Below are 15,490 nucleotides of genomic sequence, written 5' to 3'. Positions count from 1 at the left end.
ATTTAAGGACAAATTAACCACCCCCCCACTCCCAAACCAAACCAAAACAAGAGTCATCAGAAGATGACATATTGCCCCTGGGCCACATATATTTAAAAAAAACCCAAATCATCTGACACTAGTGACTGTCACTTATTGTGTTTTTAGACCATGTCTGAATTGTTTCCATGGAAGTCATGAAAAATATAAATGCCATTTATCTGTAATCAGAAAGTCACCATTTCAAGATCTGTCTCATATCTGCCAAGATCTGTTGAAAGATATGAAATGGTTTTCGAGTTGTGCTCAGGAAACGAAGTCCACAACGTGTTGATGTAATCGAGAAAATAATAAATCACAAAAAGCCTGCAAATAGCAAAAGGCACCACTTTGGGGTGTGCAACACATATCTGCCAAGTTTAAATAACAGATATTAAGAAGTTTTTGAGTTCTGCTCTGGAATCGAAACACACCTCTCACTTTTGAGACAAAGTCTGAAACATTTCCATGGAAACCAACAAAATAATAAATTAAAAAAAACCTGTAAGTAGCAAAGGGGACCACTTTAGGTTCTGACTGATATATCTGCCAAGTTTTGCAGAAAAATATTGAACTGTTCTTGAGTTCTGCTCCAGAAACAAAGCACATCCCTCCATTTTGAGAGCAAGTCCGAAATGTTTCCATAGGAACTGAGAAAATAATAATGATAAAACAACCCTGTTAATAGCAAAACGCACCACTTTGGGGTCTGTCACACATATCTACCAAGTTTTGCAGAAAAATAGTGAATGGCTTTTGAGTTAGACTCATTAGGCTTACACCAAAATGTTCCATGGAAAAACAAATAAGAGTCATCAGAAGATGACATATCCTCCCCCCCTCCGGCCCCCACATGTTTGAAAGGACAAATAATCTGAAAGTTACTCATGGTTTTTTAAAACTAAGTTTGAATTGTTTCCATGGAATACATGAAAATTATGCCATATATCTGTAACCAGCAAAGTCACAATTTCATATATCTGCCAAGATTTGTTGAAAGATATGAAATGGTTTTCGAGTTGTGCTCTGGGAACGAAACCCACCCCTCCATTTTGAGACTAAGTCCGAAACGTTTCCATGGAAACCGAGAAAGTAATAAATCACAAGATCCTGTACATAGTAAAAGGCACCACTTCAGCTTCTGACTGATATATGTACCAAGTTTTGCAGAAAAATATTGAACGGTTTTTGAGTTCTGCTCTGGAAACGAAACACACCTCTCACTTTTGCGACTGACTGAAACCATGGAAGCCAAGAAAATCAAAAATCACAAAAAAAAAAATGTAAATGCCAAAAGGCACCACTATAGTTTCAGACTGACATACCTACCAAGTTTACCAGAAAAATATTGAATGGTTTTTGAGTTCTGCTCCGGAAACGAAGCCCACCCCACCATAAGACTAACATCAAAATGTTGCTTGGAAAAACAAAAAAAATATAAATGCCAAAAATCTGTAAATAGCAAAAGGCACAACCATAGGTTGAGGTTACTATATCTATCAAGTTTGGTTTCAAAATATTGAACGGTTTCTAAGTTATGCTCCTGAAACAAAATGATTACGGACGGACGGACAGACGAGGCGTCGACTATATCCCCCCGCATTACATGCCGGGGGGATAAAAATGATACAACTTTGTAAATAGCAAAAGGCACAACTATAGGTTGAGACTATTATATCTATTATGTTTGGTTTAAAAATATTGAACGGTTTCCCTGCATTATATGCCAGGGGGATAAAAAACCAAACAAGACAAGACATACTAAAAGTAAAATGCTTTTCTAAATGACATATTACACCGTGCATAGTACATGTTTTATGTTCTTGGAAACCAACAATTAAGCACATAATGGACCAATGAAAATGCTAAAGTAATATCAACTCCTCTCCACTACACTTTTGTAATGCATAATTACTTACCAGCTACTTTGTTTGTCAAGACTGAGTTGTATTCTTCTCTGATTTGGTCTTCTCTGTCTTTGACCATCCTCTCACATATCATACTAACTTGTCTAAATGTAAAAAGAGGTACATCCTTTTTGCTTGGTGAGAGGGCATTATAGAGAGATGACTGAGAGTTGGCAGAGGTTGGGCTCTCCATGCCAGAGGTAGATGGCATGTCCATGGAGGGATGGGGAGGACTTGTAGAACCTGGATATTGTAGTTGCCGCCTCCTTTGCATCTTCTTTATCTCCAAACTAATGCTTGCAGCAATTTGTTCTGTAATGAAATATATATATATATATACATATACACACATTCTTACCCTGAAGAAAAATTAAATGTTCATGCCACTGCACTCTATCTGAACACTCAAAAGACTTTTATCGTGAGTTATCAGGTTTGTCATTCAAACCAGAATGAAAATAATAGAATTCAAAGGTCACAACTGTGTCTGTGGTGCTGTCTTTGACTTGCAATAGAGCTAAATGTCTTTGAAATTTGTGTTGACATTTCACTGGTCTTGTTTTAAGTTTTCAAAAGCAAACATTGGTTATCAGATTTGCGTTTGGGCTTCATTCAAGTCACTGGTCAGTCACAATGTGCCTATACTTGTGACTGTTGAACTGAATATGATTTCAATGACATCACCACCGTTGAGAATAATTGTTTGCGACGTTTCTACGTGTCAATATGCAGTGAATAGTCTAGCAGTTTCTGGGAATCTAACACCATTTGATCATTTTTTCAACTAATCAGATTACAGAACACAGTGACTTTTCGTTTACAAAGTGACTTAGATCAGTTGGAGAAAATATGTTGTGCATACAGAGGCTATATTTAACCTTTAGCCTGCTGAATTAATTTCAGCATAAGGCGCTAATAAGAGGGTGGGTGATTTCAAACACTCAGTGCGTCACTAAATAAGGGACAACTGAAAAAATATTCAGCTCATTAATACTACATACAAAAATAAACATTATTATAAAAAAATATCCAGATAGTTTCAAACGTACAGATATTAATTACAAGACAAACATAAATATAGTAAATTTTCCTGAATTTACCTGAATTACTCGATTGGTAGCCGGATGCGTTTTATACTAGGAACCGTATAAATTGTCCAATTATCGCAAACCGATTTCAATATTCTTACTACTGATATTTCATAAGTATCTGACTTTAATTTCGTATATTTGTATCGGCAAATATCTGCGCGACGACAAATTAAAAAATAATTCTGAAAAAAAAAAAAAAATAATCGAAAACGTTCGTCGTAAACAAATAATATTTTCGATGTCATGACAGGTCTTACTGAAATGGCACTATTACGTTTATTTAATCGTGTCATGTAATGAAAATAGCAGAATAGAATACATGATTCATAAGCATTCACGAGTGCAAATATCAAGTTTTATGGTTCATTAATTTTTGCACAAACCCATAAAAAGACGGTGTTAAATCGTGTTACGCATACTAAAAAACAAACATGGCGCGCTTTGTCGAACTCCTACATAAAATAAAGCTTTTTTGGTCAGAAGAAAGATTACAGAACTCTTCTGTGTAAGACCTGGTGAAAGAGAATTTCTCATTCTACAAGTGTTCCATGTATCATTTTCCGTTTAGTATGACGAAAGACAGACGAAAATTAAGATCGTGAAATCTAACTTGTTTTCTAGTAAGTGCAAAGGTCACCGGATGTGATGTCATAGACGGGGATTGCCTGATAAAATTCATTCGCTATTGAATATGAACAGAAAAGTTGGAGCTATTTCGTGTGAATTTTAGCACAAATAACTGTTTAAAGTGATTAATCAGAGCTCATAGAATTTTCTTGGTGTCTTTTTGACTATATAATTCGCACATAGCCGAACCAGTTTGACCTTGTATGCTCCCGTGACCCGGAAACAGTAGTCGATCAACACTGCAGATGCAAGTTTTTCAGTATCTTTTATTTGAATTTTTGTTCATATTAGGCACATTACTTTATTGTCCACTGAATATAAAGACAGCAAAGATATAATTGTGATGCATGTTGATCCCAGCTTATTCCTTTTTTCACATGGTCCAACACAGAAACGTGTACATTCTCAACAGGTGCGCGGATATGGGTGTGGCATTTGTGTTTCAAAATAACATTCATGCTTTTCTTTTTATGACGATGTAGTGTAGTAAGAACTGCAGTATACATATTTTATAAACAAAAATATATTTTCAGTTATAGTTTCACGTGAAATCGGAGATGATTTGATAAAAATTGCATTCATATTACGATTGGGAAAATTATATGTCTCACTTTAGAACAAGTTGAATTACATTCATAATTTTATGCAAAGAATTAACGTTCTTGATGAATAATTACGATAGATTTGTCAATGCTTTATGTTTCATAACTGGTTACAACTTTAAATCTTTTCATATACTTTAATATGTTAAATGATATTAATAATATGACAATTATTTTTCTCTCTCAAGTAGACAAGGGCAAAGACACTTAAAATCTGTCAATGCATTAGCAACGTGTAAATAACCAAATTTTAATTAATGTCTTTCAGTAATGTGGAAAGCTGACAGTTTTGCACAATTTTTTAATTACAACTACATGTATGCCATAAAATATATGGATAGAAGTTACAAATTATTTTGTGTATTTTATTTCTTCATAATATCGTGCCAAAATGTACATCAAATACAAATGGGTGATGAGTTATTTTTGTTTTCAACAGTACCACTTTGTTTGCTGAATTATTTTGAATCGCACGTGACAAATAATGTCAATTATGTTGTTGAAGTAACAGTACATGTAAATTTATCAGAAAATGTTATCATTTGATAAAAAAGAAACCATATACATATAAGAAGTTACATTGTCTCTGGTGAAAGTAAAACAGGCTTCACATTCTGTAAATATATATTATTCTACCTTATTGTCTTTTCCTGGGTTTAGGAGCAATGTCACAATATGAAATGGGTCTAATGAACTTTCAAGGATTGATTCTGTTTGCTGAAGTGTCTGATGGTGATATACTCCAATTATTTAGTGTTCAATAGCCTAAACCATCATGAAACAAGAAACATGAAGAACAGTCTTCCTTGAATAACAAAATGCCAAGGACTGAGCAGTCTTCCGTTAAAGATCTGGAAGCATTTGATATATATGTCTTTGCCATATACACATGGCAATGAAAAAAAATCCAAATTGAAATCTTAAAGGTCACATGCAACCAAAAAATCAAACATAATTCAAACACATTTATTACTTAATCATGACATATAATATACATTGCTGTTTTTAAAAAACAAATAAACACAATTATAAGCGTACAATTGCGATTCAAAAGTGCAATATTTTGTACTTGGGCTTACTTCCCCCGAAACGAAGACCTCGGGAGACCGAACCAAGTCATAGCGGGTGAATATGCACTCAAGTGTAACGACAGTTTCCGATTGGCTGTTTCATTTGCTGATATGCTGAGGGTTCATTGTGTGTACAGAAAGACGATCTGTTTGATGGGCATTTTCGAAGTATAGCCAGTCACAAGAGAGTAAGATTCTTTATGGATAACAACTTCTTTTTGTGTACTTGATGCGTCGTTTCAGTATGGATTCATATACTGTTTTTCAAACAAAATCATATACACGAAAAGAAGTCGTTATCCATGAAGAATGTATATAGAGATGTTGGGTTTAGAAAATACATGTTCTCTGAATTTGCGCTCGATCCAATAAAACAATCATGTCAGTAGAGATGGTAAACTACTGCGTGGCTGGAATCTGTCATTCGTCCAAGTACAAAGCAGGACTTGAAACTGACAAGAGTTTGCACCAGTTTCCGTCAGATCCACTCATCCGAAAAAATGATTGTAGTTTGTTTGCAACCCACTGACATAAAAACATGTCATGTGTATCACACGTGCCTAATTACATAATGTGGCAGACACGGGACTCGGGTGCACAAGTCATAAATCAGCTTATTTTCTTTATGTCGTTTAGCCTGATAGGTGTTAAGTTCAAACTGCACGTGGTCAGTGATTGAAGCTGTGTATTGCATGTTGTCTTTAGAAGACAGGCAGGCAGACATATAGGTGTGAATAAACCAGACACTGAGCTTTCTCTGTGACAGAGACTGCTTACCACAATCAACAAGTTGTTTTACGTAATGAGTAGATTATTTACTTGTTTATGTACACAACCAAGATTAGACTACTGCTCACTACCTCAGACGCTGGGCACGCATACTGTTTCAAGCTCCGCGAACCTATTCACTGTGCATGCGTTATGGACGCAGCGCAGCACAGCTGTTGAAACCAGTTTTCCCCCCAGCGCTGGGGGGAATTTCGTGAAACGTTTGAACTCCGATTTCGCGGGCTTTTTTTTCATCGCGTTTTTTTCAACTTTATAGGTTGAATTGGCATTTTTTATGATTTGTTTCGGTAAGTGCATACCGAAAGGTACCAGAATCTGCAAAGTTGTGTTTTACGTTGCATGTGACCTTTAAAGAATAGCTCCAAACTGGACAACAAAAAACACTCACTGCAGAGCTCAGTATTAGGAAAAAAAGAAATTTACTTGCCACCACATGATTACCTTGATGCCAAAGACTAACACAGGTTGCACCTCCTGCTCAACAGTTAATTATCTGTCACTTGTAGTTTTGATATTCCATATTTAATTACTTAAACATCACTACAACAAAATTATTCTAGGTCTGGTATGTACTTGCCTAATTCGTTGTACCGCCTCTCGTCACAAATGCGTTTAGTGCGCAGGATCATCTAATATGTGTCTAGCAGTAATATCTGTACATTTGAAATTATCTGGATATTTTTTTATGTTTATTTTTCTATCTAGTATTAATGAGCTGAATATTTTTTCAGTTGTTCCTTATTTAGTGACATACTGACTGTTTGAAATCACCCACCCTTTTACTAGCGCCTTATGCTGAAATTAATTCAGCAGGCTAAAGGTTAAAGCTGAGTTCTGTTATGTTAGGAAAAGCAATAGCGTATGATGCTATTTGAAGAATGAAAAAATAACTTTTCAATCATTTCATTTTGTCATTTCATGAGAACCAAATATTGGCATATTTTGAAAACAACTCGTATGTTGAATTGGCATTTTTTATGATTTGTTTCGGTAAGTGCATACCGAAAAGCACCAGAATCTGCAAAGTTGTGTTTTACGTTGCATGTGACCTTTAATAAATCATACCTTAAGATCTCTTTTTCATGAGACAGACACTTGTTAAACAGATCTGAAGTGGATGACTTTGACATGTTGTCTGCATTTTCATCAATTTCATGATGGAGTTACCTCCCTTTGAAACCTAAAACTCCTCGGTAATGCTTATCTCAGGTCTACCATACAAACGGTCAACAAATCATCAAAATTGAACTCGTATCCACTAAAACAGAACAAAAATCACCAGAAACTGCCACAATATCCTCTAAAACCGAAACAAACACCCTGTAACGGAAAACTAATCGTTTGAAATGGAAACAAAACTCGCGAATCTGCTACAACAGCGCCCAAGAACAGTCTGAGCGCACAAAACGGCAGTCACAGCATCCAAAAGCGGCAATCATAGCATCCTGAAACGGCATAAATATCATCAGAGATAGCAGTGACGGGAGATGAACAGGCTGTAGTCAATAATATTCGTCACGAGTCTAATCTTGAATATTTGACATCGGTATGTAGTGCATCAACCCCCCTATTGTACAGTGGAAGCTGTCTTATTTGGACCCTTAGTAACTCGGTTTTCTATACAATTCGGACCAAATTGATGGTCCCGGCAGAAGTTAACTAAGTTATCATTACATATAGGCTAACTAATTCGGACTTCATGTAACTCTGATTTCGGACTGAAATCTCCGCCCTTCAAGGTAATTTACTATGAAAACATCGCTTATTAGCTCAGACTAGCGGGAGGCGGAAGTGCTTTGTAGTTAGCTGATTACCAACTTCAAATGGATTATCAGGTGTGATGATAACCAATTAACAAAAGGAATTACAAAGAAGTTCAGCAAGCTGACACGGCTCAGTGTCATTTTGGTATGCGAATGTTATAAAAAGACAATACTCCAGTAATTTCTCATCAGTGACAAAATGCCTGAACCAATGATACGTTGTATTTGTTGATTTCTGTGGAGAAGATTGAATCACATGCGCTTCCATACAAGGGCGTTACTCCGTGAAATAGCGAGCAACACAAAAACATGGTACGTCACTTCTAGAGCTCGTGCTTACTGACAAGACACAAAATGAGTGATGCATTGGAAACAACCGGACGACAGAGCATTCTAACAATAATTTATTTATAAAAGATGAGGTGATATTTGTTTACGAAATTACAGTTTTTCATAATCTACTGATACGCAATAATGTCCGTGATCATCTTTAGCGCTATTACTCCGAAAACATTCTTACACCATGGTTAAAGTACCATGCATGCGTAGCTCCTGGTCAAGGGAGCTAACTCTTGACACTCACCAGTCCAATTCGGACTCCTCGTAATTCGCACACATAAGTCGGTCCCAGTCTAGTCCACTGTATTAATCCTCTCAATGCTGCCGTCGAACCCATTCGACAGAACAGTAGCCTAATGACATCCCTAAACATAACTTGCAACGACTATTTACCAAACATGATTTACATATGGCTTGAATTACGTATGGAATGAACTAATTCTCAGCTTTCTAAATATATCAAGTTAAAGAAGTTTTTGTACCTCAAAACCAAACACCCATGAATTAAAAAATGCATTAGCTAATTTTATTGGCACAAGGCTCCCGCAACGGCCATTGTTTATGTGAGGCGCTTCACGTTCAGCTACATAAAGTCCGATATTTTCATCGCAATGGTATGATTTTTTTTAACTGACCAAAATTTGTTATTTTTCTATAATACAGAGTCAGAAACAAAACTTATTTTCGAAAAGTAGTCACTTTATGTGAAGATATTAATCACAAAAACAAGAACGGTTGTTACATCATCGACTGGCTGACATGGAAACTGTCATAGCAACGGTGGTAAACAAACACATCAACATATTTGGAAAATCCGTTTTTCGCCACTTTAGAATTTTAATTTTGTTTTCTGATTTCAGATACACATATTTATCAGTTTTCTTCTTAGTAAAGCACAAAATTCCCCATTGATTTTTGGACACAATTCATGAAAACATCGGCAATGACCAGCTGTTGACGTGCGTGGATGACACGTGTGGGCGTGGCTAACTCGCTAATTTGTTGTTGAATCACTTTCACACAACCACATATCCAAGCTAATAAATGAAAACGATTGATAAATTCTAAAACAAAGATGCAACGCAATAACGGCTATAGGTTGCAATGACCAAGTGTTACATATATATAAATCACAGGGATAAACCTGGCTCAGGAAACATGTGAGATAAAATCTCACATGGGATCAAAAGCATGAGATGTTTTCAAATCTTATGAGATTTAACTGTTCATGATCGTTCAGAAGAAACAGAAAACGAGACAAATAAGACATTGTCATAATCAATTTCAAGTCAAGCAATCCTCAATTACAATGAATTAAAAGTCTGTAGATCTACTAGCATCACCATTGGTGTCTGCATTCTGGTTGTCATCAAGGTCAACGACTTACCTCTTTCAACACCATTCAACCAGAGGCATGACACCGAGTTCCTAGCAACTCTGAGGTCATAGATGAAGTTTACGTTTATCAAGAGAAAATATCAACTTATAAATCATTATTGCTACTGCATATCATACACCAGTTGAAAGGACTAATCTTACTGTTTATAAATATGAAAGTTATTTTCATCATATTTTTCACGTAATACGACTACAACTTAAGTTAATTTGTAAAGAAAATGCAGGCATAGACATTTATATGTCTAGATGAACCACGGAGGAAGAAAAAACTGGAGCGTTTTTTTTTCCTATTTGTAACAAGTCATGACATCCCCTTCGCTTTTTCTTTCATATGTTCATTTATACATGATCAGAAAATTATTCTAGAAAGATTTCTGAAGTAATATGTATGCTCGTGTATTTCCCGATATCAGTGGCAATTCGCTTGGTAACTTGATACAACAGCGTGAAAAACCTCCGTTTTAAAATATTTGTCTGATAATGAATAACATGTGAGGCGATTCGTTTGATGGCGGGTATCATTCGAAAGCTCTGAACATCAACAAAATGACTGTATCCTTGCCAAGAGTATTTTCATAGTTGTAAGAAGCGGTTTTATTGGATAAACATTGGTTTCTAATGACGCCTTTTAGCCTCAGTCTGCAGTAAGGATCGTGATTGGTCAAAATCAGACAAGTGACCTAAACCTAAGTCAGCCAATCAGATACCAGATAACAGCAATGGATACTGTTACTGACAGGCATTATGAAGAGGGATAGATTTGATAAATGAATCATATGTTAGTTAGGTGCCTAAAAGTATAAATCATTTTGATGCAACTACTGACTGGTTGTTTTTTCGACCTACAGCTCCTGGGGACTGGTGATGTCTTGGCCAAGTTTTCGGCCTACGGTGTTGAATGGGTCAAGTTTTTTCTTCGTTTTCATTCGTAGTCTTTAAGAATTTTAAGATTTTAATATCGAATAAGATGGTTTCGTTAGTAGCCGCCCTTTGTGTGACGTAAAACACAACTTCCGAATGCATAAACAACACAGTACTTCGAGGTTCAGAGTTTGCCATACTCCTTGTAGCGCAGCTCATTTTGTGCAGCACTGTGCAACAATGTTCGATGTTCCATACCAGAAGTTATGTTTCGAAGATTAAAAATAGGTAGAAAGCAACGGGAATATCTTGGACGGGACAAAATAACGACAAATCCTTTCTCAGTAAAACAGATTTAAAACTTCCTATCATACAGGAGAGCAGGATGCGATTTTAAATCGCTGCTGGTAGATTTGAGTGCGATTTTAAAGCAACTGGTGCGAGAAAATCGCGATATCGCGGCCCAAGTCAATCCCTGAAACCATATTGCAATACTTGCATTGTTTTCCTTGATTGCGGAAACCGGACCACCACGCCTCTCGCTAAATATGGATGCCTTCGAGAAATTTCCCGAGTTATTTTCCCGCCAAATAATTAGGAAATGACGTAATTAGCAATTATATACAGCCTCACTTGTTTACTTTTCACTGACCTGGGTAGTCACGGTTCATAGAAATCTCCCTCAGTCTTAATAGTTTTGTATTTTTGTAACCCGCAATTGATCTAGAACTTAGATTTGCATAATGGCTTCCGTGATAGAAGATTTTCACGAACTTTTCAGAAACTCGGATAGTGAAGGTGAAGAAGACTCTTTCAGGTACGAGGACAGGGATTTGGAAGAAGTTGAAAATTTGGACCTTGGGGACGATGAAGAATATTTTTTGGAGGGCCCCTCAGTCAGAGTGAGTGAAACGCCATGGCTACAAGATTTTGTTGATCGATCTGGGCCAAGGAATACAGGTGAAAATTTGAGGGAGTATGATGCTTTTTCAATGATGAAGTGTTTGACTTGCTTGTTACTTAAAAACGAACAGGTATGCAGCACAATTTATAGGTGAAAAGATGGACACGTTGAAGGTACATTCACGTGCTAAGAATTGGAAAGCGGTTGATACCTCCGAAATGAGGGCTTTCATTTCTATACTTTTAGTGATGGGTTTGTCAAAGAAACCATCGTATGAATCTTACTGGTCAAGTGACCCACTACTCGAATGTAAAGGGTTCAAAGCTATCATGGCAAGGGATAGATTTATTCAGATACTTATGTTTTTTCACTTAAATGACAATGCCAAAGATTTCCTCAAAGAGGACCCAAGACACGACAAACTTTTCAAAATAAGACCACTCATGAAAATTCTTGTTCCAGGATGGCAGAGGCACTTCCACCCAGGCAGGGAGGTTATCAGTGGACGGGAGTAGGATTCCTTTCGAGGGACGAACAGGTTTGCTGCAATATATGCCAAATAAACCACGTAAGTGGGGTATCAAGTCATGGGGTCTGGCAGACAGCAAGACTGGGGACATGTGGAACTGGCAAATATACACAGGGAGACAGGAGGGAGGGAGACCACATGGTTTGACGTACCAGGTTGTTAACGTCATTGTGTCAGCCTCTGTATGGTAAGGGTCACCATGTGTACATGGACAACTTTTTCACTTCTCCTCTATTCCAGGAACTAAGTGAAGACTGGTGCGTGTGGCACACTGAGGGCCTCCTGACTGGATGTACCACAGCCTGTCAAGGATGCAAGACCAAAAGCTGGTGATGATCTGCATTTATATAGGGATAATGAATTCTTGTATATTACATGGACTGATAAAAGAAAAGTAAACCTTCTGACCAGCATTCACAATGGTTCTTGTTTTTTTGAAAAGAGTAAGATCTAGGGCATCGCCAAACAACTTCAGAGATGTAAGAAAACCCAAAGCAGTTCAGCTATACAGTCAGCACATGGGAGGAGTGGACCAGGCAGACAAGCAGTTGCAATACTACATGGTGCTCCACAGGTGTTGTAAGTGGTGGAAGAAGGTGTTTTTTGTACCTGATGGAAGTTTCATTTAATAATGCTCTGATAATCTTCAAAGCTGCAAACCCAGGTAAGAGAGTAAGTTCTGAAAAGTTCAGACTGGTCATTGCAACCAAGTGCCTGGAGGGTTATGAGTGACAGGGAAGAGCACGATCTGGACCTACGGCAACCAACATGGAGCGTCCTGCTAGACTAACAGCTCGCCATTTCCCAGGTAAGACCCAGGATAAAACTCCTAAAGGTAAGATCTTGTGCAATGACTGTGTGGTTTGTTCGTTCAGAGGTGCCAAAAGACATCAGACCACTTTCATTTGCAAGAGCTGTAATGTGCCCTGTACCATGTTTTGAAAGGTACCATACCTTAATAAATTATAAAATCCAGTGCTACCCAGGTGTGCATGATTAAAAATATCAGTCAAAATGTCCAGTATCTGTTACTACCTTTGTCGTTGTTGCTGAAAAAACAAATACCAAAAACAATTTCATGCAAAAAGAATGTACGTATGTTTAGGTACTGTTCATAGTGTGTGTGTGTGTGTGTGTGTGTGTGTGTGTGTGTGTGTGTGTGTGTGAGTGTGTGTGTGTGTGTGTGAGTGAGTGTGAGCGAGCGAGCGTGCGTGTATATGTGAGAGATATTTATTTGTAAGAGGGATAAGGGCGTCACCAATTTTGTACTGAGGAGGAAGAAAGGTCATCAGTTTTGTGCACAAGTACTGGGGACACAGATGTAATCAAACTTTTTACATTTAGTACCTAAAGTTATGTTTAAAAATTGGGATTTGGGGCAGGAGTGTCACTTATTTGGCATGTAAATCATAGGATAGGGGCAGTCACATTGTTCATGCTCCTCCATGTAAATCATTATCTCCCCACAGCAATAAGTTATGAACAGTCCCTCAGTTGGTGTATTTATTCTGTAATTATTTATTTTAGTACTTATTCAATTGTATATAGGACATATGTATTTATTTGAAACATATTAGTCAACAATATTTAATTGTTCAAATGTTGTATCATATTACACCAACATGTATAGAAATCCATTCTAACACATTCTGCTTCTTTCGCGCACCTGTGAACAGCTGGTCACCTTGGGTAGTCATGCCGCTCGGTATGAAAATGTTACTTGTTTGGGGCAGAATATAATTCAGAATATTGTGCAATTGTCTCCTTAACATCATTATCTATAATCAATGATATTCCTATTGGCGTCTTTAGAGTGATCAACATGCGGTATTTCGTCTAATACATCTTCAAACAAATGATACTGACGAATTTCCTTATCGTGTTGACATATACAAATCAGAACTACCACTTCCGGGTCACGGGAGCATTGAAGGTCAAACTGGTATAGAAATGTGCAGATTTTATCGCCTGGGCCATATCGTTATCCATTATGATTTATCATAATTATATTTTTTGTGTATTCTAAAAGATACAAACGAATTACAGTGCTACAAACATACCTACTTATTTTCTGTAATCAAGGAATGAATCGGTTGACGTCTCCCCATGAGTGACATCACATCCGGCAACTTTTGCCTGAACGGTGTCGTGAACATGTTTGATCTTTCCTATCGTTTATGTATCGTTCTAATAAAGTGATTATATCAAATCTAACACCTATGGACTAAGGAGATCATCTGCTTTCGATCGATAACACATAAACAATAGAAATAGCAACTTTACTGAGGATTAAATAACAACATTTTATATCGTGTACAGCTAAGCGCGCCATGTTTGATTTTGATACATCTGCTTGCAGTACAAGACGGGTAAATCTGCATGAACATGGAATATATGGAACCAAACCCCCTGAAACTTGAGGTGTAGCGTCCTTAATTGTCGTTTGTTATGTCCTGTATTTTTTATGGCATGACACGTTAAATCAACCTAATTATAGTCATTTGAACATATGGCACGATGACATTGAAAATACAAATGTATTTTGTAGACAATTTTCGTACGATATATTCCTGTTACAGTTCATAATTTGCCCTCGCGCCGGTGCCATCCAATGACAAAAATATGAATTTTAACTCAGCTATATTTGAGATATTGGAGAATTGACGGATGGAAGCAACAAGCGCTGATTTCACGATTTAAACAGATTCCTGATACAAAACGTATTCCACCTACCATCACGTAATTCAGGGAACTTTACGAATATTTACATTTTTTAAGTTCGCGTCGGCCTTAACCCCTGTGTGTTTGAAAATATTTGGAATTTTTTTTATAGTTATGTTCATTTTTCTGTCTATAATTAATGTTCAAAATATTGGCTCCCTTGTCACGTTTTTAATGGCACACCATCTGTTTGAAATCACCCACCCTCTTTACATGAAGGGTGTCAAATTATGCTGAAATTTATTCAGCAGGCTAAAGGTTAAGCTTCAAACATACGTTCATACTTCCCAGTGTCAGGCTTGCAATTCTGCACAATTAGGTCCATCGTTCGGCCAAATAGGGTTTGTTTTAAAAATGTCAATGTCTGATTGTATTCAGTGTAAAAAAGAAATTAAAACTCAGACAACATTGCGTTCCAATCAGAGAAGGAAACAGAACTACGGACATTAAAAATCCACAAAAATTTTTTCTCTTTCTTAAGGTCTGCATGAGATAATGCTATTTTTCTTATATCACACGTTTAGAAAAATCATTGAGCATAGCTAATATATGAGACAAATATGCATGGTAATCCCTGCAAACCCTAGCAAATATATATTTGAATTGAAGAGGTCAATAACCTTATCTAGTGACGTTTGTACAAATTTTACATCTTCCCTGATGAAGTAATTAGGGCTTCAGGCAGAAGACCTATTGTTATTACTGATGTTTTTATTATTTTTCCGCCATATTTTGTTCCAGCGCTACAAAGAGCACCAGTGGACAGAATCGCTTGAAAAAAATCAGGCAGATGGCAGCAGAGGTGTAGATATTCCCCATTCTCTAGGCTGTAGGCCCAATAGCAAATGGCAGATAAACCTAAATTCATTCA

General features: G+C 36.9%; 1 protein-coding gene across 1 annotated transcript in view; it reads right to left on the bottom strand.

Moving 5' to 3' along the window:
• The window catches only part of LOC137287584 (akirin-2-like), a 30,911-nt gene that overhangs the window by 8,225 nt on the left and 7,196 nt on the right, over positions 1 to 15,490 (bottom strand). Inside the window, exon 2 of the mRNA XM_067819952.1 lies at positions 1,938 to 2,237. Within this exon, the coding sequence (XP_067676053.1) occupies positions 1,938 to 2,237 (300 nt within the window). The remainder of the gene's footprint in view (positions 1 to 1,937; positions 2,238 to 15,490) is intronic.

The sequence above is a fragment of the Haliotis asinina genome, chromosome 6 (genome assembly GCF_037392515.1).
Source record: "Haliotis asinina isolate JCU_RB_2024 chromosome 6, JCU_Hal_asi_v2, whole genome shotgun sequence".
Taxonomy (NCBI): domain Eukaryota; kingdom Metazoa; phylum Mollusca; class Gastropoda; order Lepetellida; family Haliotidae; genus Haliotis; species Haliotis asinina.
The sequence above is the reverse complement of the archived record's forward strand: the minus strand, read 5'-3'. Positions and strand labels throughout refer to the sequence as shown.